Raw genomic sequence first — 25659 nt, 5'->3', positions numbered from 1 at the left:
TCGGTACGCTTTACGTTATCACGTACACTGTTTCGTACTTGGACAGTTGCGAACTCGCAACATCTTTCAGTTGTACGTTAAAGATGGAATTACTTTCCTAAGAATGTGCAACGTGTGTCATTTCTTATTCTATGTTGTACGTAAATTGAAACGATCATAGGTAACTAATACCACCGGCAGGAAAATTCTGATACACGAGGTAAGAATAAATATTTATCTAGGAGCGCGAATAAATTCGAGTTTCGTTTAAATCGTTTCGCTGGGAGCGAAAGAATGCGAAGAGACGCGAGAGAGGAAGAAAGAGTATCAGTCGACTTCGAGTTTGCGAAAAGAGCCAGAGATACCGCACAAATCGTCGTTCGTCGAAACATAATGACAATCCGCCGATGTAATCTCTATGTACATGTCGTCGAGCCCCTTTATTCGATTCCTCTGTTCCCTCAAAGTCTTCTTGAAATTTGCTGAAAAGCAAAACAAACCGAAACTTTGACCAAAACCAAAAAACTACATCGTGAACGATTATCAATACGTATATACATACCGATCATCTCGCTAAGTGGAATTTCTCCCCCGTACTCTTTCGGCAAGATTCTTGGGTCGATCGCTGATTTCAATTCATCCAGGCTCTTGTGTACCTTAACGGGAGTATAGCACAGAGATCATTCGAAGGTGAACGTTCGATTAAAGAAAAACGTAAGATCGCGCGTACAAGCGTACGTACCAAGATTCGATTTTTCAATTTATCGTTCAGAAGAGAAATACCAAACTCGATGACTTTGATCGCGCAACTCGGGATATTAACAAAGTGAGTTTCCTTGTGTCTCATGGGTGTACTGTTTTGAATACATCGTAACATGTTACGAATATCCGTCAGGGACCAGGCGCTAAGGTGGCCCATTGTCAATCCAGATTCGTCGTTGATGTGCGTGTATCCACGGACTTGATTCTCCTCGTCGTCCATTAGAGATTCCACTACGAGACTGTGAGCTCGAGCCATTTGAGCGGACGTGTATTTGTAAGGATCGAAACGACCTGTGGAAGAAACGATGTCAGTGCTTGAAAGACGCGTGCAAAGTAACGGGAGGAAACAAAAAGACGAAAGAGGAAGAGGAGGAGAGCTTGCTTTGAGAACAGAGCAAATAAAAGTACTTACATATCGGAGATTGGCGGATACTCACCCGCGCAAGAGAGTATCACTCGTCGACCATGACGGTCGCGTTGCATCAACGGTATCAGATAACCAGCATCTATGATAGCTTCGATGTCTTTATCCTGGACATCGAGATTTTGGAACCAGTTTGGATACAATTGTCTGATAGTTAGATAGCGTTCGAGCATCTCTTCCGCCATCGGCACGCTGAACTTCTTGGTTCTGAGGAACCTGAGGAGAAAGGCCGCGTCCGTTCTGCAACGCTTGATATTAGGATGCTTTTGAATCCAATCTCTGAATTGTTTCAATGTCTCTTCCCTGATGGCATCGTCTTCGCGAAGTTCCACGCGGGCGATCGTTCTCGTGCTCTCGCTTAACGCGCATCCGTAATTTTCTTCTTCCGACTTTGCCATCGTTCACGTCCTAAAGAATCGGACAAGTACCGCTCTCCTTACGGATCGCTCCGCGCTTTCGGTTCCCCTCTTCCTCTTGCTCTTCCTTCTGCTGCTCCTCCTCCTTTGCCTTCTTGTCCTCGTTCCGTTGTTGCTGTTGCTGCTGCTACCACACTACTGCTCCTACTACTACTACTACTTCTTCTATCCCACTTCTACTCCTTCCCCTGCACTTCTTCTTCCTTTCTCCGTCTTCCCGCGTCCTCGTTTCGCTCGTACGAATTTTAAGCAAGCTACCGACGATTACGAGACTCGGCGAGTTCTTACGCCATTCGGCGACTCGTCGTCGAGGAGAAAGTTCGACATCGATCTACTTGCGAGAGAACAACTGTCCTTGCGATTCTTCGCACCGCTTTCTAACAACCAACGATACGACCTCGCAAATCTTTCGCGTATCTTCCGATGTCCATGTTTACGACCTCGTTCTCCTTCTCGTTAACCAAGCGTTAACAGGCGATCGGGAATATCCGTTGGTCGCTTTCTCACGCACAATCGTCGTAAAATTGTAATCGCGGTTCGAACAGAATATAGAAAAGACGCGAGAAATCGCGACGTTTACATATACAGATGTACGTTTAAAAATCGAAACAGTTCGTTCGATGTGACACTCTAGCCGTTCGTGGCATGATGCTGGTAATCGGTAACGCGGCACACCAAACGACGTTCGTATCCTTACAGTTGCTCGGAAATACACGGCTAATCGCGGCTAGCCAAGGTCGTCGATCACTATTCGCGTCACAATATCTTGTGCCGCGTTGAGAAATCTTTCTCCTCGACCGACTTGGACCCGAGTAATCCGCTTGCTTGCTCGCTCGATCAATTTAAGGCCAGATCGTGGTACGCCAACCGCTCTTACCGCTCCTACTTTTCCCGCTCTTACCGCTCTGCTTCCTCTCTTCGCACTCGCTTTGCTCTTCTCCTTCCCTTTACATAGTTCTTTTCATTTTCGAATGCCTAAAAGATTCGACACGCGCGCGAATAATACTCGTCGCCGTTCAAAGGTTCTTACCTTAAGAAACGGTCGCCTTGAACGACGCGACGTCGTTTCTCCACGCATCTGACGTATCTTCGACCACGGGAATCGTCAAGTCCGTGACGCTCGATTCGATTCGCGGACGAACAATGCGCCTACCTTATTAGATGGTATTAAACGGTATAAAACGGTGGCCACTCGAGGGTTCGCTTTCTTCTCGTAATTTTACGTTTTACTTTCACCGCGAGTCTCCTTTCGGTCGACCCGTCGAATATCGTGGCTGCGTTATATACTACGACATAGTCATCGACCAAACGATCACGAAACTCGGAAGATTTCCCGTTGTTCGTCGAAAGCAGCGAACGGCAACGCCAAAGTAAAACGCTCACGCCTAATAAAATCGGTCTTTTTTACGATATTACTACCGGTTGTTTTTTCACTAACCGCCTTCCGCTTTTCTCAACATTCTATACCATTTCCTTTCACCGTTTGTTCCTCGTCGACTCGCATCGATACACATTCCTCGCGATGTTTATACGTTCTTTTTTTAAACGCTTCGAACAGGATTTTCTCGATCATAGGTCTACGATATATGATTGGCCGTTACACGTGACTGGCGTTTCTTCCCATTTGCTTGCGTAATCAGTCGTGTACCAGGACGTTTCTCGACTCGGTGAAAGTCGCCGTTCGATCTGCGTTCGTAGTTGTGCCTTTCTATTCTTTCCTACTTTACGCGTATCTTTGCGCTTCGATTCGTCTCTGCGCTTTGTATCAACGTTCCGCATGGTTATTGGAAAATCGCGCGACTTGCGTTTTCTTTACGAAAATGGTATTTACATCGGTGTTGCAGGGAAGAAAGGGAAACAAAAGAAACGACCAACTCGTGAACAAAATATAATTGGTGTATAACGTATGCTTACATTTTTGTTTCGCTCCATACGTTTCTCATCGATCGTCACTGTACATTATACAATCATACGTAATATACGATCAACATACGATGTACGATATACGATCGTTCGTATTCGTTTATCGAAGAACATCCAAGTTCCGTTGAATTGCCCTTTTATTTTACCCCTGTACTTCGCGATCCATCGATATAACGTACTTTAATACACGAAACACGACGAGTTTCGCGTTCGTACGCGTAAGTACATGCTCGATAGATAAAATATTACACAGAATCGTGCAAGAGAAAAGTGCAAACGTTGCAACGAGATAGCGCGATCCTGCAATTCGGAGGGCTACCAGCCAATGTTGAACCTGGAAGCATCTGATAAACGTTTCGACGAGAACTCCAATTGCAACAACCGCGTACAATATCCAAAGAGTCATCTAAGGATCACATTGTCGAACGTCAGGTCCCTACTGTCGCGCTGCGTGACCGACTTTTTAAACGGATTCCACGGTAGTTTCTTAGCTACGTGGGCGGTGGTAACGGAACCGGCAGGACTCGGTTGACCCGAGGAAATGCCGGAAGAGCTGCTTGCCGAAACGCTTCCCTTGTCCTGCTGGTTAACCTTACCCGGTTTCTAGAAACGGTAGCACAAGTCTCTGATTATTATCGTAGGCCGTTTCCGTTGCTCAATGTCGACGAGACCACGTTTGCCTTTACCTTTAAATAATTTCTGTCCATCGGCGTAACCAGTTTTAAGTTTATAAAATCGCCGGATTGCTTGATCAGCCGAACCACTTGTTCGTGGGACGACCACTTGACATCTTTATCGCCGATTCCTACTATGAAATCGCCTTCCTTCATGCCACCCAACTGAAGAAACAAAACCGCTCGTTACGACAAGTATAAGTATTCGTTGCGAGACCCGTATTTATACGTACGTCGGCCAACGAATTATGATCGACCGCAGCTATTATTACAGGAGCATCACCCCGTACACTGAAGCCGAACCCTTCGCCGTCGGGTCCTCGTTGCAGCTGTATCAATCGCGGCGCGGTCCAGTGTCTTTTAGCTGAAAATATAGCGACCGGACCCAACGATCTGAAAAGATCTTCCACTCCGTGCTGCCCGAAATCCGGATGAGTGATGTTCAATTGGAACTTGGTGGATGCTACGTCAGGAAAAACGATACGCAGTTTCATCGCAGTCATCGACCCATCGAAGATCTAAGGTCTAAGAATAGATGAAAGAAGCCGTGCGTGTTACCTATGATATCCGGAGGATCCAACAATCCTCGAAAGTCATCCTCGTCCCCGATGCCATTGTAATCCTCCACCGTCGATTCTTGTACTCTCTTCAAAACTTTGGCGAGCGCCTGTTTCGCTTTCAAGTCTCTGCACATTCTTTGCAGCCTCTGACTTTCCTCGTGCAGGACCAAAGCTTCCCTGAGATGCGCTTTCGCTGAAATAGCGAAATAGCGAGAGAGACATAAAATACGGACGGAAGAGAGATCGAGATCTGGAGGATCGGCTAACGATCGCCTACGCACCCAGTAGCTTCCTTTCGTTATCGTCCCGTGGCACGATCACGTCGAGCTGCGTCTTTCCGTCGCTCCTTTGCACGTGTTCGAGCGCGAGTTTAGTTTCAGCTCGCCATTCGGTAATCGCTCTATCGAACAATCCAAGCGCGAGGTGCTTGTGCGCGAGAGCCAGGTGGTGTTCCCGTTTCACCAAGATCAACGATATCCAGGTTTCCGGTACGTAGTCGCGGACCGGTTCGCGCGAGATCAAGCCGTGGACATCGCTGTAGACGGCCGCAACCTAGGCAATGGACGATCGTACGCCAATGGGTAAAATGGTTCGCGGGATCTAAGCGAAATATGGGCGTATTGGATTTACGCGTACGTAAAATTTTGTCGGCCGCTACCTGTGACGCTTCCTGCGCTAGGTCCAACGAAACGTCGATGTTCCTCCCGTCCTTCGATTGAAGTTCCAATTTTTCGAACAAACATTCCCTCGCCTGAGCCTGAAACGAGAGAAGAAGGAGACGAGCGTCAGATCGTGCTCCGACCGTGTTTCCCCACCCGGACACGCCGCTCTCCTTCGATCGTAATCGTTCGGTTTGCGGCGAGATTCGAAGCGCGTGCTACGGCTACGAACGCGTCGTTACCAGCATCAGTTGAACGAGCATCTCGAGCATGTCCGGCCCAAGATCCATACTCGGTGCGTTGGTAAAGTTTTCGTGTATGTAACGAAAGGTACCGGCGGCTCGCAGGAACGCGTCGATCGCCTGGTCCAAGCCTCGCGTGGACAGACGATCCTGCTTCGCAGCCAATTGAGTGTACAGAGCGGCTGCGTTGAACAAAATCGAAGCTTTCTCGAACGCGACGGTTCGTTGACAACTGGGAACCCCTGTCAACGAGTCGAACCACTCGAAATAGATGCCCAGACTTCGATCGGGAGGGAAGAATCTTCGCTCGACGAAGTACAGTTGATTGTAGTAGCGTAACAACAACGCGATGCCTGCCGCGTCTCTGGTCGGCGTCCGCGTCGCCTTCGAACAACACCAAGAAAATCTGATTATCTTCCACCGTTGCATCGTGATCGTCCGATCTTGCTCGTCACTCACCTGTCTGGTTTCCATCAGATCCGCGATCGCCTCCTCGTAATTCGTTCCGTCTTCGCTATAGTGTTCGAGGATAAAGTCCTGCGCGTAACATTCAAACGACAGTTGAGTAAAACGATGAAAGAGAGAAAGAGAGGAAGAGACAATCGAGCGCGTTACATCGATACGCGCCGCTTAGCGACCGCGTCGAACAGTTTGCGTCGGCGGATCCACGATGCAAAATGTCGAGAATCACGCTCGATTTATTACGAAAGCGTTCGGAGCACAACGAGGGCGAGATTTCAACGCTCGAGGAGATCGCGTTGCATCAAGAAAACATCGAGAAGATCGAACTGATCGACCGAACGTGCAAGCATTTGAAAATTCTCCTGCTTCAGAACAATCTGATATCGAAGATCGAGAATCTGAGCAAGTTGAAAAGGTTAGAGTACTTGAATTTAGCGCTGAACAACATAGAGACGATCGAAAATTTGCAAGGGCTCGAGAGCTTGAAAAAGTTGGATCTAACGGTGAACTTTATCGGTGATCTTCGTGGCATCAAAACGTTAAGGTACATTTATTTTACGTATTCGTTGTACATATAGTCGTTGAATCAGCGAAATTGTTACGTCGATAGTTACGCGTGGAACGTGTCACAGGTACAACGAAGGCTTGGAGCAGCTGTTCTTGATGGGAAATCCGTGCGCGGATTACGAAGGGTACAGGGAATACGCGATCGCCGTTCTAACGCGATTGAAGGAGCTAGATGGTACGCCGATCGACAGATCCGAACGGATAAGAGCGTTGCAAAGTTACGCCGAGACCGAAGGGGAGATCGTACGAAGTTACGCGAGATACAAGAAAATACGGGAAGCGGAATTACTCGATTATCACGAACAAACTGCCAAGTCACGAGCAGATCGAGTAAGCGAGTTTTCCTTTTCCTTGTTATGGCGCGCTCTGCGTTCGGCCAAGAGTTTGATCGAGTTACGTCTATTATCCGTAGAAAGTCGTGGACGCGGAGGAACATCGCCACGAGGAAGAGAGGAAGGAGCGAGGGGAAAAAGAAGAAAACGAGGAGGAGGAAGAGGATGAATCGTTTTGGAACCGAACCAGTCGTCACACGCCGGAGGAACGCGTCGCCATTGCGGAACGGTTTATGCAAAAAGAAAAACGAAGAAACCGGGAGAAAGATCGGAACGTCGAACGGCGAACTACCTACAAGCTGAAGATGTTCGATCTACAGGGTAAACCGTACAACATGAATCAGCCGAAGGTGCCGTTTAAATTGAACGAGGAGCAGTACAGCGACCGCATCGTGTTGGAGGTGGCTCTGTACAAGTACGTATCCACGATTGGACGAGATGAGCGATCGGCGAACTCGACCCGAATACGAGATCGGCTATGGTTTCAGACATTTAGACACTTGCCACGTTGACGCGGACGTGCATCCTGAGTACGTGCGCGTCACGATCAAGGGAAAGGTACTGCAGCTGACCCTGCCATGCGAGGTATCGGTGAAGGATAGCACGGCTCGGAGAAACACGACGAACGGCAGATTAGTGGTAACGATGCCGCGCTTGAATCCGTTACCTACGATCGTCCCTTTGTGCAAGCAGGCGATCAAAGAGGAACCCGACCGACGTAGAACGACGATCGAACGGCGATCGACGACAAGCGTACGCGAGTACTTGGAGATAGGTCCGTCGCGAGCGAGCGACTTGGACTTTTCGAGAATCGTGGCAGAGCCGATGGTCGACGGGCAAAAGGAAAATCGTTGGAAGCCGAAAGACGAGAAAGTTTGCAGCGACGACGATTCGGAAGTACCGCCGCTCGAATGAAAGCCAGTTCTCGTGTCAGGCGGTGCTCACCTTGAACGGATCCCGAAAATCGATATCTTTGGTTTCCTTCAGTCCCAACGGTATCATCGGCATTGCCGGTTCCTCGCTAAAGACAGAAAAACACAGACGCACAGAGTCAGGCTAGTTGGTTCGAGCGGCATCTTAGGTTCTTACGTTTAACGTTGAAATCGCACGGAGAACGATAATCTCACCGACCTGTCGACATTCTGATAAAGTTCGACCGAGCTGTTCAACTCGGCGAGCTGTTCCTTCAGCAACTGCAAGTTCGAATTGACGAAACTCAATTCCAGCGCAACGGTCTCTCGCAGCTTTCTGTTGGTCGTGGCCCTGAAACGTAAAACGTACACGTGAGTGTGAGCGGCGCGCATCGTACGAGTCGTAGAAGGAGAAAGGCAGTTACTTGAAGAGGTTCTCCGCGCCGGCTCGCAACCGAAGCTCCTTGTTGATCTCCTGATTCAGTTTGCTTCGTTTGTTCTGCAATTTTCCTCGGCAAGTGGCCACCCTAGGATCGGAGCCCTGCACAGCCAGTTGAACGTGCCGGTTACCAATCGTGACGCGAGAGTTGGCTCGAGTCGAAACTGCTGCCAAGATCGTCGCTCATACGATATCGCGCGTTACCATCGCGAAAAGACGAGCGACCAAAGTCCTATCGACAGGAGAGCCGAAGCTCGACCGAGTTCGGTGCGAAAGAGACTCGGGGCCTCGATTAGAGGCAATCGCGAGCTGTAAACGTGCGATCGATTCCCAAACAAAAGAACGTGATTCGAATATATTTCTCACCCCCAGGCTCTTTTTCGTCGAGGATTCTCGCAATATTTCTACGTCGTCCGACCGATAGGAACAACCTTTTCCTATTCGCAAATATCGCGACGACGCATTCCCGCAGTCCGTCCTCTTCTCTCGTTCGTCCAACGAAGTCGGCCGGGATGCGCGATTCTTCGATAGAGCCGCGTAACAAGTCCACTTCAACATAGTACTCGTTCTCGCAGCCACATTGTTCGTCTCGATCGCTATTCCATGGCCGTTCAATGCTGCGAATACAGAGAGGAAATCGAACGCGTTCGCCTTTCGTCTAACCTCTCTTTCGATTTCGTTACTCGTCGAATGCGATGCACGGACTCGGCGGCCGCAGAATCCACGCACAACGCGGTCATAAACGCGATCCAACCTGACTCTTCCTATCCTCTTCGCGTTACTCTCTACGATGTGATTCTCTCATACCATCCTTGATGATCGAATCGCGTGCGTCGCGTCGTGAAACTCGGCGCGAGTCACGATCGCCAATGAATTTCGATGCTTGTCGCGGGAATCGTGATCGAGAATCTGGTCCGTCGAACGAGAACGAGAAGGAGACAGGAACGCGTTTTGCGATGAAAAAGTTTTCTGGTTTATCTCGCGCGGTACATCGTATCCCGAGGCTTCGGCCGACTCCGCGGAGCCACTCGATTCTCGGTGAAAGGAAAGAAACTGTTTACGAATTATGGTGGGGAGGAGGATAACGTTCGCTCTACGTATCTTGCCGGGTGCGGCTGCTACGTAGCACCGTAATTTTAAGGTCGACGCGCTTCGTGCTCGATTACCGATTTTCCTCGCGGCTCCATCGCTCCGTCGAATCGATCGCCCTCTTCTCGAATGTCGCGCGTCGATTACCACTCGCCGCGCTCTACCGATCACCGGTCGGTCATTTATCGCAGGAAATCGGCCGGAAGCCGGAATCGAGCCGCGCGACCAACGAGAAGTAGCAAAGAGGAAAACGGTCCAACGCCTTACCGTGGCGATCACCGGTCGCCTATCGTGTTCCATCTCGGCGCGCGATAACATCGAAGAGAACGAGTTTGACGCGAAGATGCGGGACGCTAACGGGACCTATGCTCAACCTCTATTTGGTCGAATCCGATGTCGGAGAATGATTTGCCATCAAACTCGAAACCCGTTGGCGATATCGTTCCGGTTGCGTGGGGCGATACGGCCGATGGTGGCGGACAAGGAAACGCGAAGGGAGGCGAACGTAACGTTCTTGTCCGCAGCGGTGCTAGATCTCGCGTTACGCGTTCCACCTTCCACGTTACAGGTTACGCGTGGTGCATCGCCGCTCGAGTTCACCGGACCAGGCACGCTCTACCGGATCCGAGGCACGCTGTTTACGCTCGCGTTCAAACAGGAAATGCAGCCTTCGCCTGCTGCCCCTCGCTTTGCGACCCTCTTCCTCCTTTTCCTCTTTACTCTCCTGTCGTTTTAACCGTTTCCCTAGATCACGAATTTCACCCAACGACGACCAAACCAACGATTTCGATTTACCTGTAACCTTAAATCCGGAAGAATCAGCATCGTTCCCCGAGTTTCTGGGTACACTATAGAAAATATTCGAATATTCGGCTAATTTCCTGCTCTCCCGTCCTTGGAACGAGCACTATTTAATACCAACAAGTGGAAGCCACTGCTAACAGGTAGAACGCGAAAAATCAAGTTCCCTTCTGACGAGGAACTGACGAGGAACGATTCAAAATAATCGACCTCTCTCGATCGCGCACACGTCGAACAACGATAAATCCGTGTCTCTCGGTTCCATAGCCAGTTGGGTAGTAGAAACACGCAGTATGTGCGAAATATCGATCGTGTTTCTTCACATTCCACTCGCGTGTACAAATCGCGTTCGAAACGATAGACGGAACGTTACAGAGGTAGACGCGTTCGATGTTTCCGCGATGCGTTTCTTTTCTATGGGAAAGCGGAATTCCCAGGGCCGACGAACGGTGTTACCCTCGTGAAAAGGAGGGAGAATGAAACGAAGTTTCAGTGAGAGGGGATATAGACGAGTGAGAGCAGGAAAGAAGAGAAGATCGTCCGAGAAGATTTACAGATCACCGTTGACTCGCATCGATCGAAGCGCACGGGATAGCGTGCGCGCGCGCCCAACACAGTCCGCTGATTTCTCACCTTCCGTGGTCTATTCCAGTTGACGACCGATCGGGCCCCTTTACTCCTTCGGCAAACGTCGCTTCGACTCGTCGCAGTCCGCTCCCTTTCGGGTACCCTCGGACTGTTTCGTTCTCTAGTCCCGTACTCCATCACGAATACTTGCAATAATTCGGATTCGCGCGCGCACGCCGATCTTCGTAGCCACGCTAGACGAGTTTTCGATCGATTCGCATCGAGCGTTCGCGTGTCTCGCGCTTTCGTACGCGTGAAACGCCATTTTTCGGTTGTCGCTGCTTCGCGAAACCTTCCACTCGAGATCTTTCCTTCTCCGTTCGGCGAATATTCGTATCAAATCGTTATGCCTCGGATACATTTTCGATGCGAGCGATCATATGGGATAGTTGTTAATTATGTAACCGATTACGCGATGCGTTGTTCGATAAGTACAATTTGTTCAAACATTTTCGCCTTAAGTCGTGCAAATTTCGATCATGTACTTTTTCTGATCGCGGTGGATAATGCTATTCAGGACCGATATTCTAACGTTTATCAATGGAGAAAGTCGAAATTCTATCTGTCACGTTTCACTTTCCGAATTGTCTATCGTAGATCGGTGGAACGTTTGGCACTTTTTCGAAACGCCACCTGCAACCGTGACTTTTTTTTTTATTCGTTGTTACGGTTCTATCGCGTTTCGCACGTTTCACCGTCGTATGCGGCGAGTGCGCGAGCTCCATATGCGTTGAATCACTCGATGAGACGCAGAAACACGAGTCGTCCAACGTTGTTCGATCGATGGCAGAAAGATGGCGTGCGATCGTACGAAGAAATCGTACGAGCGCGTTACGATCGATCGGCGAAAATACGTTGCGATAAAACCTAACAAGATCGGAAGCTTGCATACTCGTGTACGTTCAGACAGGGGCGCGTACTTTTTCTCTTTTTACAGAATTTATTATCGCTGCGACTTACCACTTCGGACAAGCTACACGATGAATAAGACTAAGATTGCGACGCGTTCCCTACGCGACATTATATCGTGTAAACTCGCGCGTCTCGGTTTGGTTGACGCAAACGACAACAACAAAGGTAATGTATGACGTATGACGCACGATGTATGACGCATAACTTAAAGCCGTAAAATGAGAAATTCGTTCACTGGACTTGACACGATACTCACCCTAACGAAACGTGGCTTATGAATATCGTCTTCGACGATATCTCCCGATACGATAGGTATGTTCATTGTATTCTATCTAGTGCGCATTTGCATTCTATCGAGCGCGCAACACGTTTCACCTTCGGAAAGCGAGAACACGATATTCAAGATAGAATAGAAGGTTTTGTTCACGATGTCAATGTTTCCTTTTCCTGTATCCTTGGATCGAGATGTTCATAATCGTAATCGCGAGGTGTTCGTAAAGGAACGATTGGCTCGCGCGATCGAACAGAGATATGGATCGATTCGATGGAAAAGCAAGGATCCAGACTGCAGCGTCGATCGATCGTCCTCTGGTCGATATTCGAGGTTGCACAGTCCGCTGAACGACGCGATTCGTGCGGAAACCGAGTACCCGCTTTCCTTCTCGGTAACGAGACTAGACGAAACCGCAGCACGAGCCATCGGTTAAAGATATTTCGAGGTTGAAAATGTCGTGGTCTTGGTCACTCGCGATCACGTGCTCGCGTGCCACAGTTCTCGAACACGTTTCAACGTGAACGCAGCCGCGTTTTGACGTACCGAACACGACTGCGAGACTAGTCGAGGAATACTATTTGCCGACGCGAACGCGATCGATGCACTGTCGAGAACATTGAAACGATAGAAACACGTCATTTGCTTGGGTCCCAAGTTGCCGTCCGTTGTTGCCTCCGTACTACACTCGTTCATCCAACACACGCGTGTACTCACAAAGGCATAGGGTCCTCCGATCGCACGAATACGCGAGACCTCGCCTGCTCGCAGATGGATTCGTCGACCGTTCTCCCGCAGGTGTGCACGCGAGTATGGGTGTAATGACGCGGCCAACACTATCGCTAGTGCATGCGTGTGCGCACGAAATACCCCATCGGTGTAGCTGTTATGTCGTAGGGCTTCCTTCTTCTTTCTCTCTCTTGTTCGTTTCTCGAGCGACGATCGAAAGGCCGCGGACCAGCAAAAACTCTATTCGATAATTTCGACGCGATCTCTGCTATTTCGTTTACTCGAGCCACCGTCGTCGATGCAATTGCGAGAATTGGCGAGAGAATTTTCTTTTTGAAAGGATCGCGACCGGTTACGCCAATGCTTCCGTAGCTGGTATATATACCCGCGACACACTTTGCGATACCGATCGTCGCTCAAACACAAACCATGTTTTCGCGATTCATCCATTTAGTTATCGAATACCACTCCCTTCGGTTAAAGGTGTTTCTATGTATCGTAGTGTAGTATAAGTAAAGAAAACACGCTACGTTCGATTGTATTGATCGCAATGTATTGATACTATCTAAATTCACATATTCACAATATAGGTACAAATTTCTGTTGGATCCGACGTCAGTACATACAGTATAAACAATCGTCGAATTCGAGATTCGAAAAATAAATTGGTCTTCGGTTACGTTAACGTACCATTCGCATCCATGGCCTAAAATATGTTGAAATTTTTACAGATCGTTTCACGCTCGTACCTTTTGCGCAAAAGTGCGCAACATCGTCGCACGATTCTCTTTTCCCTCGACGTTTCCATCGATTTGGCACGGTTTTCAAAGGTTTCGCGTCGAGTCAACGAGTCATTACCGCTACGCCCGTATTCACGCGATTGAACGAGGCTGATCCGTCACCGTGCTCGAGGGATCAGCCGTCTTTGGATAAAAGTTAAGAAAAACACTTGCTGTACGCGAATGTACGTATATGCATATTTACATCGTATGTTACTTTGCAATTGTAAAACGCGAACTTTATAGCTAGTAACCAATTTAAAAATAGATCGATCGATAGGTCGAAAATCTGGTAGAAAATTCGGTGAAACTACTTTTCATATATATTACGTTTATCGTCGCATCGGAGTAGCATTCAACGTCATATTGTATATATTATTATACCTACGAAACAATCTCTTGAGACATATCAAATAGAGCAATAGGAAGACTTTACTAAATTAATCGTAACTCGTAAAAATCGAAGCTCGTTCTTCCTCTGTAAACCGATACCGAAGAGTCGCGAGGCTTCCCGAGTTTGTCTTTCTTTCTCTCTTTCTTTCCCCGCTTCATCGTTTACCGATAAAACAAACATTCGATCCATCACAGTTTTGAGTTTAGGACGGAAACAGGATATTCCATGGATTATGCCGAGCTTAACAGTTCTCTGCAACAACGATCATTAGGCAATGTATTATTTCGAAGGTAATTTCTCTATCTATCTATCTATCTATCTCTGCCAATTTTATTTTCATCGTAATCTCTTCTCGCAATTTAGGAACGTATCGTACGCGATAATCGATCTCGAATATCGTGATATCGATACGCGTATAAGTACCACATGGTCGCGAAAAGATCCAAATACGTATACGCTTAATACGTGTCTAAATACTTACGTCGAAAGTTCCCTTCCCAGTAAACCAGTCCCGACTAATCCTGTACGCGATCGACTTCTATTAAGTTGAGCTCTTCTCTCTGCTGTAAAAAAGAAACATTTACGTCGTTTGTATCCGTCTGTTGTACACTCGTACGTGCTATATTAACCTGATCGGTTTGCGTTACGAACGATCTACATTGTAATCCTTTCTTACACAGCTACCTAAACTTAGCTGGCTAAATCAACTACTGTTTTAACGAAAATAGTTTAAATACTGATCGATAATACAGAAAACTTTCTTTATTTATTTGAAAATTACGATATTTACAACGAATGCGATTACAAGTGATCGATGCAGGTGCGCGAATATATATTCCATGTTCGTCTCCGTATCTAAATCACAGAATGTTGTACAGTCGATAAATTTTCGTTCCTAAAAATTAACGTTAAAGCGTATTTTACGTGTTTCTTTCTTCTTCTCTTTTTTTCCCGCCTTCGATAGACTGGCAAAGTTTCCGTCCTCGATTAGTCGTCGAGCTAATGCGATTTTTTCAAAAATGAGATCAGCGAGTAAAAACGAGTAATATAAGATGTGAAAGATGAAAAATGAATAAAAGAAGAGAAGCATGCGTCTGAAACGATCAAACGCTATCCAATGACATGAAATTGAAATATCGTAAAAGAAAAAAAAAAGAAAGACGAAAGAAGCGACGAGGCGAGATTCAGTCTTGTCTTGTGGTAAAAGGTACATGAAAGTGAAGCATCGTACCCTGAAACCGTCGTAGTCGTGTAACGTGTCATGTTCGAAAGCATCACGATAACATGTACGATAACGATAGACGTTCGATAAACCGTCTACCAAAATTTCCAAGTCAGTTTCTGACGTTTCCTTTTCGTTAGAATGATTTGTTTCTTTTTGGTTGCAATCGAAGGCATATCGTCGCATTCTTGTTTGATCGACGATTCGATCGATGCCGCGTCCTTATCGCGTACGGACGTCGAACAAAATTCTAACGCGCTATTCGTGAATCTTAATTGCTGAAAGATATCGGGGTTGTTGTTCGCTCGAGACTCGAGAGTGGTGCCGGGCATTTGGTCGGCGAGTTTGTTCGAATACTGTATGTTGCACAGATTGTTTTCATTCTCGTCTTTGCAATGAGCCGTCTTGTCCGCGAAATTTTTCGTTCGAATCAACCTTAACGGAGAGGAGATCGTTTTGCCGATTTTCATCGCGATATCATTCATGGATCGCGATATTCTGGTCGACGCGGTATCGGTAGTGGTATCGGAAGCACGGCAAACGGAATGATTTTCGATCAGAGAAACGCTTTCGCTGTTTGGGCTGCCTAAATAACCGAACGATTTCGTTTCATCGGCGGTCGTCGACCTCCTCGCATGTTTCGATCTACGATTTTGAACGGCACGACGCACGATACTGTTTCTCTTATGTTTCTTACTTACTATAACGCGTCGTCTTTTCATCGGGCTAAGCTTCAAAGCTTCGCCTATTAAAACCGTCTGATACAAAAGACAGGGTGAAAGCTGTAAGCTCGAACACGGCGACGGATCGTTCGATGCTAGAGATTGGACGTGCGTCGGTGTGCGCTTCTTCAGTTCGTCTATTACGAGTCCATACGACGAGGCCGACGATAAAGTAGCAGCGGTCACGACACCACATCGAACAGAATTGCTGGATGAATTTGAGCTTTTATCGAAATTTCGAGATCTTCTTACAGAAATCTCTCTTCTCGGAGTTTCCTCGAACATCGGTCGATCGACGCGTGCTCTCTTGCATTCGATCTCGGCTTGTTTGCTTTTCTGAAACGAACTGACTCTAGACAGAAAACTATCTCGCTTGGGCGCTCTCGTGGCAAGATCGAGCAACAAACGCTTATAGAGATGTTGATTCTCTTCCGGTGTCGTATACTGTGCGAAATCGGAACTTGCCGAGCTCGTGACTGCACCACGAGGAAGAGACGAGGCGACGATTTTATTTCGATTTCGAAGCATGCGCCGCCCGGCTTCTCCCGATTCGTACAATTTAGCCAGCAACAACTGCTCCTTCTTCGTAGATTTCGTCGTAGCATATGCAGCCCTATACAACTTACCACCAGCGGCGCGTATTTGACGTTTTCGTCGTTGGTCCGGCCGACTGAACGCGGAACCAGTTTGAAGAGCCTCCATTAAGCTGTCCATCACACCTTCCTGCGTTTCGTGGGCGTTCATGTCAACCAGTGCTCGTTTCCGTGCAGCCCGTGCCGCTTTCTCCGCTTCTGCTTTTTCTCGTGCCTCCCTCGCTCGTCTTTGTTTCTCTTCTCCCTCTCGTAGTTTTATTATTTCCTTCTGAGCATGCTATAAGAAAAAACGAAGAAAAGAAGGAAACGTATCAAAACAAACAGTCCGATTCTTCTTGATTTCTTCGCTTACCATAAAATCGTCTTTGAACGTTTTTATATCCCCAAAAAATTCTTCGATCGTGTACTTTTGCTTGTCGAAAGAAAAAAATTCCGAAATTTCGGTGTACAAACTGTCCATATGTTTAAACATATTTTGAAGGACTTCGTAAGATTCACGGGCTTTCTTCGCAAAAGGCTGTGAGTCGATTAAAAGATAATTGAGGAAAATCGATATATACGAATACAGTGCTTATTTGATCATCAATCAAATCGCTAAAAACGACGTTCGTAACGTTTGAAGGTGAGCAAAAAGAAGTGAAAAAAAGGATACACCCATAACATGCAGGAACAAATCGTCGTTCGACTGTGGGATTTTGGCATTCGATAAATCTTGTTCAAGATTTCGAATATTGGAATCCATCTGTCGCAATGTTCTCTGTACATTTTCTAAGGAAACACGACTAGCTCTGTCCACGTGTGCCAGCTCTTCTGGGAAGCTCAGACACTCGGGGAATTGTCGCTCTATCGTGTCCACCAAATAGTGCATCAGAGTTTGTTTGTTGTCGACGTCCTTGGTGCTTGTTAACTGAAAATCGAAAGGAAAGATATGACATCGCGAACGATAGCGATCCGTCTCTCGTTTACGGTCCAATAACAAAGCGTTACAACACACCTTGGTAAGAAAACTGATCTCGAATCCGAAGGCTTGGCCGTTTTTCGAGCCGGAATTCATGTAATTGCCAAGCAGGAGAATAAGTTCGAGAATTTTGGCAAATTTTTTGCTACCTTTTACTTCTTCGCAGGCTGCCGTCCCCGCCACTATGTCCGGCTTTACATCTTGCACCAGTTCTTCGTATCGTAGCATGAAACTTAACGATCTCAGTCTCGGCAATAATCTCTTGATCGTTGATATCTATGGTACACATCGATTCGAAAATGTTTCAATGATCCGAAACGTTCAACGAATCTTCGTCTTCCGCACGAGCGGAAGGTTGGTTCAAATATTTCAACTGTACTCACGGTAATGCAAAATTGTTCGGCCTCCGTCAAATCGTCGTACTGATCTTTGTAGAGTTGTAGTTTCGACAGTTGGTCCGGTGGTGGTAAATACTGTATCAGTCCTTGAAGTATATTGTCCGAGATAACGGGTCCTTCGCATTTGAGTAAACACGACTTCACCTCCTCGTACGACGTGTGTTTTAAAGTACCATTAAGTAGTATAAGAATATTTTGTGCAGCTTTGCCATCCAGGACTTTTAGGTCTTTCACTTTCTTAGACGGAGCTGATCTGCGCAACCAGGAGGAAAGATAACCATTACGTTAGCAAGATTCTTTGTGTTTCACATTTTAACAACAACGGATAATCGTTATTAGATTGAGAGAATTATTGGAACGCTGTCAAATTACTTGTCCACGACATCGTCGATTTTCTTCCCACTCGGTTTCGATGCGAACTTTTGAACTAAGCCGTCTAATATTTCGGGCCTGGCCAACTTATCCTCTTGCACTTTTGTCCAGAACGATTTTTCGGTAAGTTTATGCGGCATGATCTACGGCACGCGTTGCGTCACGATAGTTTTCTAATTAGAAGAAAAAGAAAAGTCGTATCTGATAGATATTCACCGCTTTCCAGTTTGCTCTCTTCAACGGTGCGTCAACTTCCCACTTTTTCTTCGGCTTCAGCCCTAAAGGTAGCGATTGCGGGGCAGCGTTCAAGCCTGGAACGAACCCAGGCATCATCGGTGGTGGCGCCGGACCGAATCCTGGCATCGGTGGAGGTGCCGGTCCAGATCCCGATGACATACCGGGCATAGGCGGTGGTGGAGGTCCCGCAAATCCGGGAAGAGGTGGCGGAGGTGGACGCGGTCCGCCGAAACCTGGCAGTGGCGGCGGTGGCGGTGGCGGTGGCATTCCCACTCCGGGTCCGCCCGCATTTGCGAGCGGAAGCGGTGGGGGTGGCGGTGGATTGGCTATTCCTGGTGTGGACGAACACTTCGCATTCTGTGTGCGTGTATCGTAAATCAAAGGGGACAGTTATTACTAATTGACGCAAATTACAAACGTAGATCAAGAGCAGAAATGTACGTTTACTCGAGCGAGCGAGTTTAACGACAAACTCACAGCGTTAACACCGGTCGATCTCGCTCCTCCTTGTTCCAGCTCCCTGATCTTGTTCTCCGCGTGTTGGAGTTTCGCCTCCGCTTCCTGCTTACTAGCTATGGCCTCCTCCAACTTTTGCGATACCTCGACCAATCGTCTTTCTTCCTCTGCCCGCGATTTCTCCACCAACGTATCGATCAACGGTTGGACGTCGATTTGAAAGCGCTTGGTTGCGCTAAAATCCGGATCACAGCCTGAACGGTGCAACACTATTTGCGATACGCATTCTTCTATCAATTTATAGTAGGCCGGCCTGTTGGAGGAAAAAGAAAAGAAAAGGGAAGGAAGGGAAAGCGAAGGAAAGCAAAGCGTAGGAAAGAAAAAGGATGGAAGGAAAACAAAATAGTAATAGTAACGATAATAGAAATAATAAAAAAAAACGATATCGATGAGTAAATATAGTGTAACAGCATGCAAAAGGTTGTAGCTCTTTCCTACCTCACCAGAGCATCGTCTCTGACGAATAAAAGATGTTGAAGTATCGACAAAAAATATGGTTCCGCGGACGTTTCCATCACCATATTTTTAATCACTTCGAAACAGTCGTTTACATCGTCCAATTCCAATCGAACATGATCGAATCTTTGAACAAATTCCTCGTAATCTTCCTCCTTGTGATCATTGAAAATTTTTAGATGTCTGGCCAGATCTTCGGATTCGTTCTTTTCCAATGTCTCTAAAATATCAGCCAAGCCGACTCGCATGATCTCATTTCGCAAATGCAATCTAAAGTCTAGTTCTTCGGCCGAAGAAATGATGGAATTGATAAGTTGAAGGCACTCCACCTATCGGAAGAGCGTGTCATCGGATTACGAACCAAACGACGAAGAGAAAGGAAGAAAAGATCGAAGATTAGTAGGAAAAGACAGGAAGAGAAGAAACGTACTCGTAAGTTCTCGTTCTTCTTGTTCATCAGGCCCTGTACGATCGGTAAAAATCTTTCCCTTCCTTTGAATTCACCGTTCATGGTGATCGCGTCCAAGACTTTCTTGTGGCTGTCGCTCGAAATGAGACAAACCGCGCCAAGCAATTTCACAGCTTCGGACATGACCGATGGTTTGGTCGGCTCCAACGATCTAGCTACGATCGTCAGTGCTTCGTGATGAGCCAACATCTCCTTTATGCCGACGGTGTTATTCATAATAGCCTTTAAACATCGGATGCATTCGTACTGTATTCGCTCGTACCGGTTGTCACTGTCACAGAACATGGAAAGGCATCAGTTTAACGTCATCCGAATCTGTTACAGCGAACAAAATAAAAAATAAAGATATAGTTCCGACAAGCTACGGTCGAGTCAACTATTCGAAAAGAAATCGCGAAGGAATTGCATTAGTATCCGTCATCGTGGAATATTCGAATAGACTAATTTCGAATGGCTCTCGATTTTCGACTAGTCGACTAGCGCTATTGTACAGAGCATCGCATAGGCAGATTATCATGCAATTAAATACCGATCGTGAGTTGATATTACGCGTTTTCTAGTTTAACTCTAATTATCGAACATTTAAAGGGTATACTTTCGAAATAAATAATAAGATAAATAATAAATAAAAAACTACATATCGAAAAGAGCCGGTTGTCGGCATAGAACGGATAGAATTTCATCTAGAAGTATATGTTACGTACATATGTATATGTAGAAGGTGTATTATACGATTATACACGTATAGAATACGCACGCGCGCTATCATACATACTTAAACGTGCACCAACGTTAATATCGAAAGCTAAAAATAAAAAAAGGAAACGATGCAGAAAAAATCTATCTTGCTAATAAAATTAAAGCAAATAGTATTTTTACATAAATTACCTATCGTAATATATGAAGGCACTGCAATAGAATAACACGAACATTAGAAATTCTTAGTCGGACAATATCGAATACCGATGCTATGACACAACGCAACGATGTTTTTTTTATCGGTAATACTTACTTCCGATAGCATTCGTTGAGCGTTGCTAAAACCTGTTTCAATCCTTTGGTACCGAATTCTTGAACCCAACTCAAAGGATTGTTCGTCAACGCTATTCTTAACGACTCGATGCAGTTGTAGATTTTGTTGACGCTTAAATCGGGTTGCGCCAAATACTGTATGTAATCCGCTGGTTTATCGAATTTTGATCTATTCTCCTGTATGCTACCTTTGTAATGCAAAACCAGCATCTCCCTCTTCTTCGTTTCCGATTGCTGTCTCAAGGGCTCTTTCTTCTCCTCGGTCAGATTCATGTTGGCCTGTTTTTCGCGAAAACTTGATCATCTCGAAAACCTCCACGCGTGTCCGGATAGCGGTCGTCAATTGAGAAATCGACCTCAACTCACCAACATCTCCTCGAATTTGTCGTTCACCGTCTCTTTGTCCATTCTTTCGATGATACAACGTTGTTGTTCAATTTCATTGAAATCGTCACCGGAATGGGGTCGTGGTATAGTGTTGTTTCCCGAACCACTTCTGACCCCACCTCCACGCCCGGACTTTTTTGGCCGGCCGAACCATGTGTCCAGCTGAAACAAAAAATTAAAAAGAGATAAAACGAAAAAAAATATTCAACCGATCGCGTTCGTCGTCGTTCTAACACGACCGGATGTTTTAACGCGGAAGCTTCGCACGCGCGTAGCATTTACACACGGCGCCGGCGTTACGTTTCAATTTCCAATCGTACATCATCGTTCGGCAAATCGACCGATAATTGTCCCTCGTCTCTGTATCAGCTTCTTCCACGACGATAAACAGTTTCGCTTTTCAATATCGAGTCTTACCCAATCTGTGATCATCGGTCGATGTCTTCTCGTATACGGTAACGGTAACGATGCGCTAGAACCGCGCGACTCATCGGAGCTTCTCTCTCCGAATCAGATCTCTGACAGCTTCTACCACGTAAAAATTCCCGATATCTCTTGCCACTTCTTACATCGATACTCTTCAAATTTTTCAATGCACGATCCGATCGAACACGACGTTATCGCGATATTACCACGATCTTTCTCGAGAAGATATCTTTCGCGATAAAGAGAACTTTATAAATAAAGTTCGTGATTATTCGCGATTATTCGTCGCACGAGGCTTGTTTTCACACAGCGGTAAATCGACAACGCGGGCGTATCTCTGGCTCGGATAGGCACTGAATCGTAGAGCGAAACGTATCCTCGAAGTAACCTCGCGAGCGGATGGTAAGATCGAGTTAACGGCATTAAGAAGAGCGAGTCATCGAACGGGTCGAAAGAAGGGAAGTTTGAGATCGCGTTAGTCAGAGTGGCGGATTGGAGAGACGCGCGTGCGTAGTCGGTGCGAGTCTACCCACGATCGGCCGAGTAGATCGTCGTCGTGTCATGTCGCGCATCGGTGTTTACACGTTCGCGCCTCTCGATGCGTTCATCGACGGATTCAAGAAGCCAAACGTTTCTTCGACCTTCCTGACGTTTATCGCGACGCTACTTTCTCCGACAATTTCAGTCCCTTACGATCGTTCCAGCGCAGTTCCCTTCCTTTTCACGTCTCGTCAAAGTTCTTTCTCTCGCTCTCTGATTCTTAACCTTCGTTCTTTCGCGTAAAATGGATAAACGCGTGATTATTCCAATATCGATAGAATCGCATTCGTCAACCCCTGAGATAAACCGAGTGTTGACGAATCTCACGTTCGGTGTCTCCTACGTGATACTTCTCGTTGTACGTCATAACCGCGAATAGCTCAAGGTTGCGGCAGTTCGTATAAAAACGTGGTCTGAAAATGATGGAAGCGTCACTCGTGCCACAAAAGGTATTACGTTTCGATACGACTTCGCTTTCAAAACCCACGTCTAAACTCTAACCTTCCTATTGACTATAAAAACGGCAACAACAATTCGTTGATAACGCTGAACGTGACAAATAAGAAATATGTCGACGCAGAGTCACATAGTACGAGAAACGAAATATCGTTCGCGCGTGTATGAGATCAGTTGTGCGAATAATCGATGATGTAATCCACCAAGCTGACAGCTGACTCTACTTTCCTTTAATTTTTTCGTCCATCGTTCCCTACTTGTTCCTACGTCAGAAGAGCCAACTGTAACCGCTGCCGTAGGTTGTACTTATTTTAAATACCAATTCTCGATTATTTATACATCAACCGTTAGAAATAAACATAGCGTAAAGTGTTAGAGATCTTCTGAATTTGTGGAATGTGAATGATGGAAGAGAGAAAACCGGTTTTTATTCGTCAAGCTCTTCTAAAATTCTTGAAAATATTGGAAAAGATCTCAGTTACAGTAAAAGAGAAGAAAAAAGAACGAGGAAAGGAACGAAGAAGGAGATGAAGGGAATGAGAGAGAGAGATAGAGAGAGGGGGGGGTCAGGGGTGTGGAAGCGACAGAAACCGATATGAAAAAAAGATGAAATGGAAAGAGTCAAGGTATATCAAACTAAATTGTCGCGTCCCTGATAGCTTGTTACCTTGTCCTAGTATCTCATACGTCGTGCATTACGCTTTCGTGGAATAATTGTCTTTTCCGTATGCGAAACAATTTACCTTGAAAGATCGTCGTGACTCATACGCGACGACACTGTTATTTTCGATTACAACGGTCGAAAATTTGACCACCTTTTCTTACTTATTCAGTCGGAATTGAAATTTATTTCGATTTAATGCCTTTTCCGTTATCGCGTTGCGCCGCAAAGAAACTGATAATTATACTGCAGGAAATGTAACATATATACTTACATACGTGTACGTATATACACCGTATCGCTATTTCGCGTTTGACAAACGTATATGCATATTCCGCTACTCAAAAATATCCTAATTTTGTCTTTTCTACGTTTTCTTTCTCTTTTCTTTTTTCATTTCTATACATGTGCATATACTATAATGTTGACGTTACACGTTAATTTCAACTTGCTGGATATATTTTATATATTTTATATATATATTTATATATATATATATATATATTTTATATATATTATTTTCATTAAATTTTCTAACTATTAACAATAAAATACTTACGAAACCTACAGATGTTTTGTCTTTCCTGTTGGCCATAGCTTAATCTCCTTCAATTGTTACCTTCTATTGTACATTTTTCTCTTCTGTAAGAAATATAAAGAACTTTGTACAAGCATAAATTTTTAGTAATGGTCTACGTATCGATGACACAGACTGCTTTATGTCGGAATAACTACTTTAATGATAAGTAGCTGTAATTACTTGGACTAATTTTACTTAATATTTTAGCTGATTGTACGTGATAACGTTTTAAACTTGGAAAAGCACCAACAGGTGGTTCCAGAAACCAAACTACTGCGTATGATTAAATGATAATCAAATATCATGTACAATATCTTTATATTAAACTAAAGTGTAGTAAATCTAAGCTAGTAAATAATGACTATCGCTCTTGACTCTTATCTTTGATTCTTATTTAAGCAATGTAAATTAAATTTTGAATGGATCAAGCTGTTATCAAGCTATTTTATACAAAAAAAATTTCTCAATATGAAATATTTGCTGAAAACGACGATACCATGAAAGTAGCACCGGTAAAAGTAGTTAATTCCGATAATACATTTTACTTGAATATAAAATGACCTTTTTTACACAATTGTTTTGAATACTTACCTGATTTGATTTAAAATTTTATTCACCAAGGGATACACTTTTGGTAACCATAAATTCAGCGTTGTTCGCATTCATTCGTAGCTTGTATAAAATTAATTCGGCGATCAAACTTAATAATTTGCAATAAACCATAGGAAAAATACTTGCAATTTCTTGAGCGAACTAAAATGATCTTCCCACAGATAAATATTCATTTCATCCGTTATGACAATGGAACACCTGCCAATACGATACAACCTCCTAAGGAGAGAAAAATTGTCAAATTATTAACTAAAATTTCTACACTTTCGCGCAAAAAGGTAATGGACTATAAAACGCTGATAACGAATTACATCGACTAGGGAAAGAAAACCGTCACATCAGTTAATATTCGTTAAACGAATAACCGTACCACAACGAGTAGCATGCGGAGAAACGTTGCTCGAACACCAGCGCCAATCAGCAACGAACCGCAAATGCTAGTTTCGCCGCACGTACCTATCTACGTCGGTATTGTAGAAATTCTTGTATAGCTATTGACTGCTGCCTCCCTCCTATAACTCTCTTGCCTATTATATTCTAACGGTAGACGCGTAACCAACACTAAACGATATTGTAATACTCTAGTAATTATTACATTACATATAATCCATAAATGTATTCTTTATTACTTATATAAAAAGACATTTATCTATTCGTAAACTTTCTCGTATTACCGTAGTGTGAAATGATATTGAATAACGAGTTCTATAGAATGCAAAACATTTATTGGTTTATATAGATTTCATTAAATTTAAACTATATCAGTTCTGTGCATACATATTAAAGTAGAGTTATTACCGCTGATCACATTAAAAATGTATGTACAATGCGCGATTTCACTGTTATTCGTGTACCGAACTACTGCTAGGTAGAAATTGATGAACAAATATTAATCCTTCTGGAAATTTCTCTTTCCAAAAAGATAATTTTATGTCTGAATTTGTTTCTACTAGTATCGCTCGTGTAAACACAATGAATGCGATGTTGCTATAAAAATATATCTTTAATGAAAGATAAAACGACTGTTTCTTCGATTGATTCGATCTAGTTTACGAAATATTAAATTTTCC

The 25659-nt window shown here is 45.2% G+C and overlaps 4 protein-coding genes and 1 long non-coding RNA gene across 6 annotated transcripts; 2 read left to right on the top strand and 3 right to left on the bottom strand.

Annotated features, from left to right (window-relative positions):
- Positions 1-57: 57 nt before the first annotated feature.
- Positions 58-3312, bottom strand: LOC132910956 (clavesin-2). The gene is made up of 4 exons (XM_060967181.1): positions 1179-3312; positions 722-1032; positions 542-635; positions 58-461 (listed from the first exon to the last, which is right to left on the bottom strand). The coding sequence occupies exons 1-4, from the start codon at positions 1561-1563 to the stop codon at positions 307-309; spliced, it is 945 nt and encodes a 314-aa protein (XP_060823164.1). The 5' UTR covers positions 1564-3312; the 3' UTR covers positions 58-306.
- Positions 3313-3453: 141 nt separating this feature from the next.
- On the bottom strand, positions 3454-13173 carry LOC132910944 (rhophilin-2). The gene is made up of 9 exons (XM_060967153.1): positions 12036-13173; positions 6099-6176; positions 5640-6023; positions 5397-5495; positions 5020-5290; positions 4737-4931; positions 4412-4641; positions 4191-4343; positions 3454-4107 (listed from the first exon to the last, which is right to left on the bottom strand). Exons 1-9 carry the CDS (start codon positions 12099-12101, stop codon positions 3907-3909), a joined length of 1677 nt encoding a protein of 558 aa, XP_060823136.1. The 5' UTR covers positions 12102-13173; the 3' UTR covers positions 3454-3906.
- Positions 6188-8721, top strand: LOC132910967 (dynein axonemal assembly factor 11). Its single transcript, XM_060967197.1, has 4 exons — positions 6188-6645; positions 6734-6998; positions 7081-7415; positions 7489-8721. The coding sequence occupies exons 1-4, from the start codon at positions 6317-6319 to the stop codon at positions 7913-7915; spliced, it is 1356 nt and encodes a 451-aa protein (XP_060823180.1). The 5' UTR covers positions 6188-6316; the 3' UTR covers positions 7916-8721.
- On the bottom strand, positions 8352-25042 carry LOC132910937 (protein diaphanous). 2 transcript variants are annotated; one of them, XM_060967137.1, is made up of 18 exons: positions 24901-25042; positions 24569-24808; positions 23957-24039; positions 21294-21476; positions 20908-21206; positions 20784-20804; positions 19857-20166; positions 19409-19755; positions 18932-19223; positions 18434-18811; positions 18218-18360; positions 17831-18098; positions 17484-17723; positions 17142-17396; positions 16842-17006; positions 16523-16766; positions 14434-14515; positions 13311-14204 (listed from the first exon to the last, which is right to left on the bottom strand). In XM_060967137.1, the coding sequence occupies exons 3-18, from the start codon at positions 23990-23992 to the stop codon at positions 14183-14185; spliced, it is 3285 nt and encodes a 1094-aa protein (XP_060823120.1). In that variant the 5' UTR covers positions 23993-24039; positions 24569-24808; positions 24901-25042; the 3' UTR covers positions 13311-14182. The 2 variants fall into 2 exon arrangements, with proteins under 2 accessions (XP_060823119.1, XP_060823120.1); XM_060967136.1 differs by lacking the exons at positions 13311-14204; positions 20784-20804 and adding an exon at positions 8352-8452.
- LOC132910970 (uncharacterized) lies at positions 21470-24335 on the top strand. Its single transcript, XR_009658884.1, has 2 exons — positions 21470-23362; positions 24185-24335. It is a non-coding gene; the product is annotated as an uncharacterized LOC132910970 (long non-coding RNA).
- Positions 25043-25659: the final 617 nt, after the last annotated feature.

The sequence above is a fragment of the Bombus pascuorum genome, chromosome 9 (assembly GCF_905332965.1).
Source record: "Bombus pascuorum chromosome 9, iyBomPasc1.1, whole genome shotgun sequence".
Taxonomy (NCBI): domain Eukaryota; kingdom Metazoa; phylum Arthropoda; class Insecta; order Hymenoptera; family Apidae; genus Bombus; species Bombus pascuorum.
This window is presented reverse-complemented; position numbering and strand designations above follow the sequence as displayed.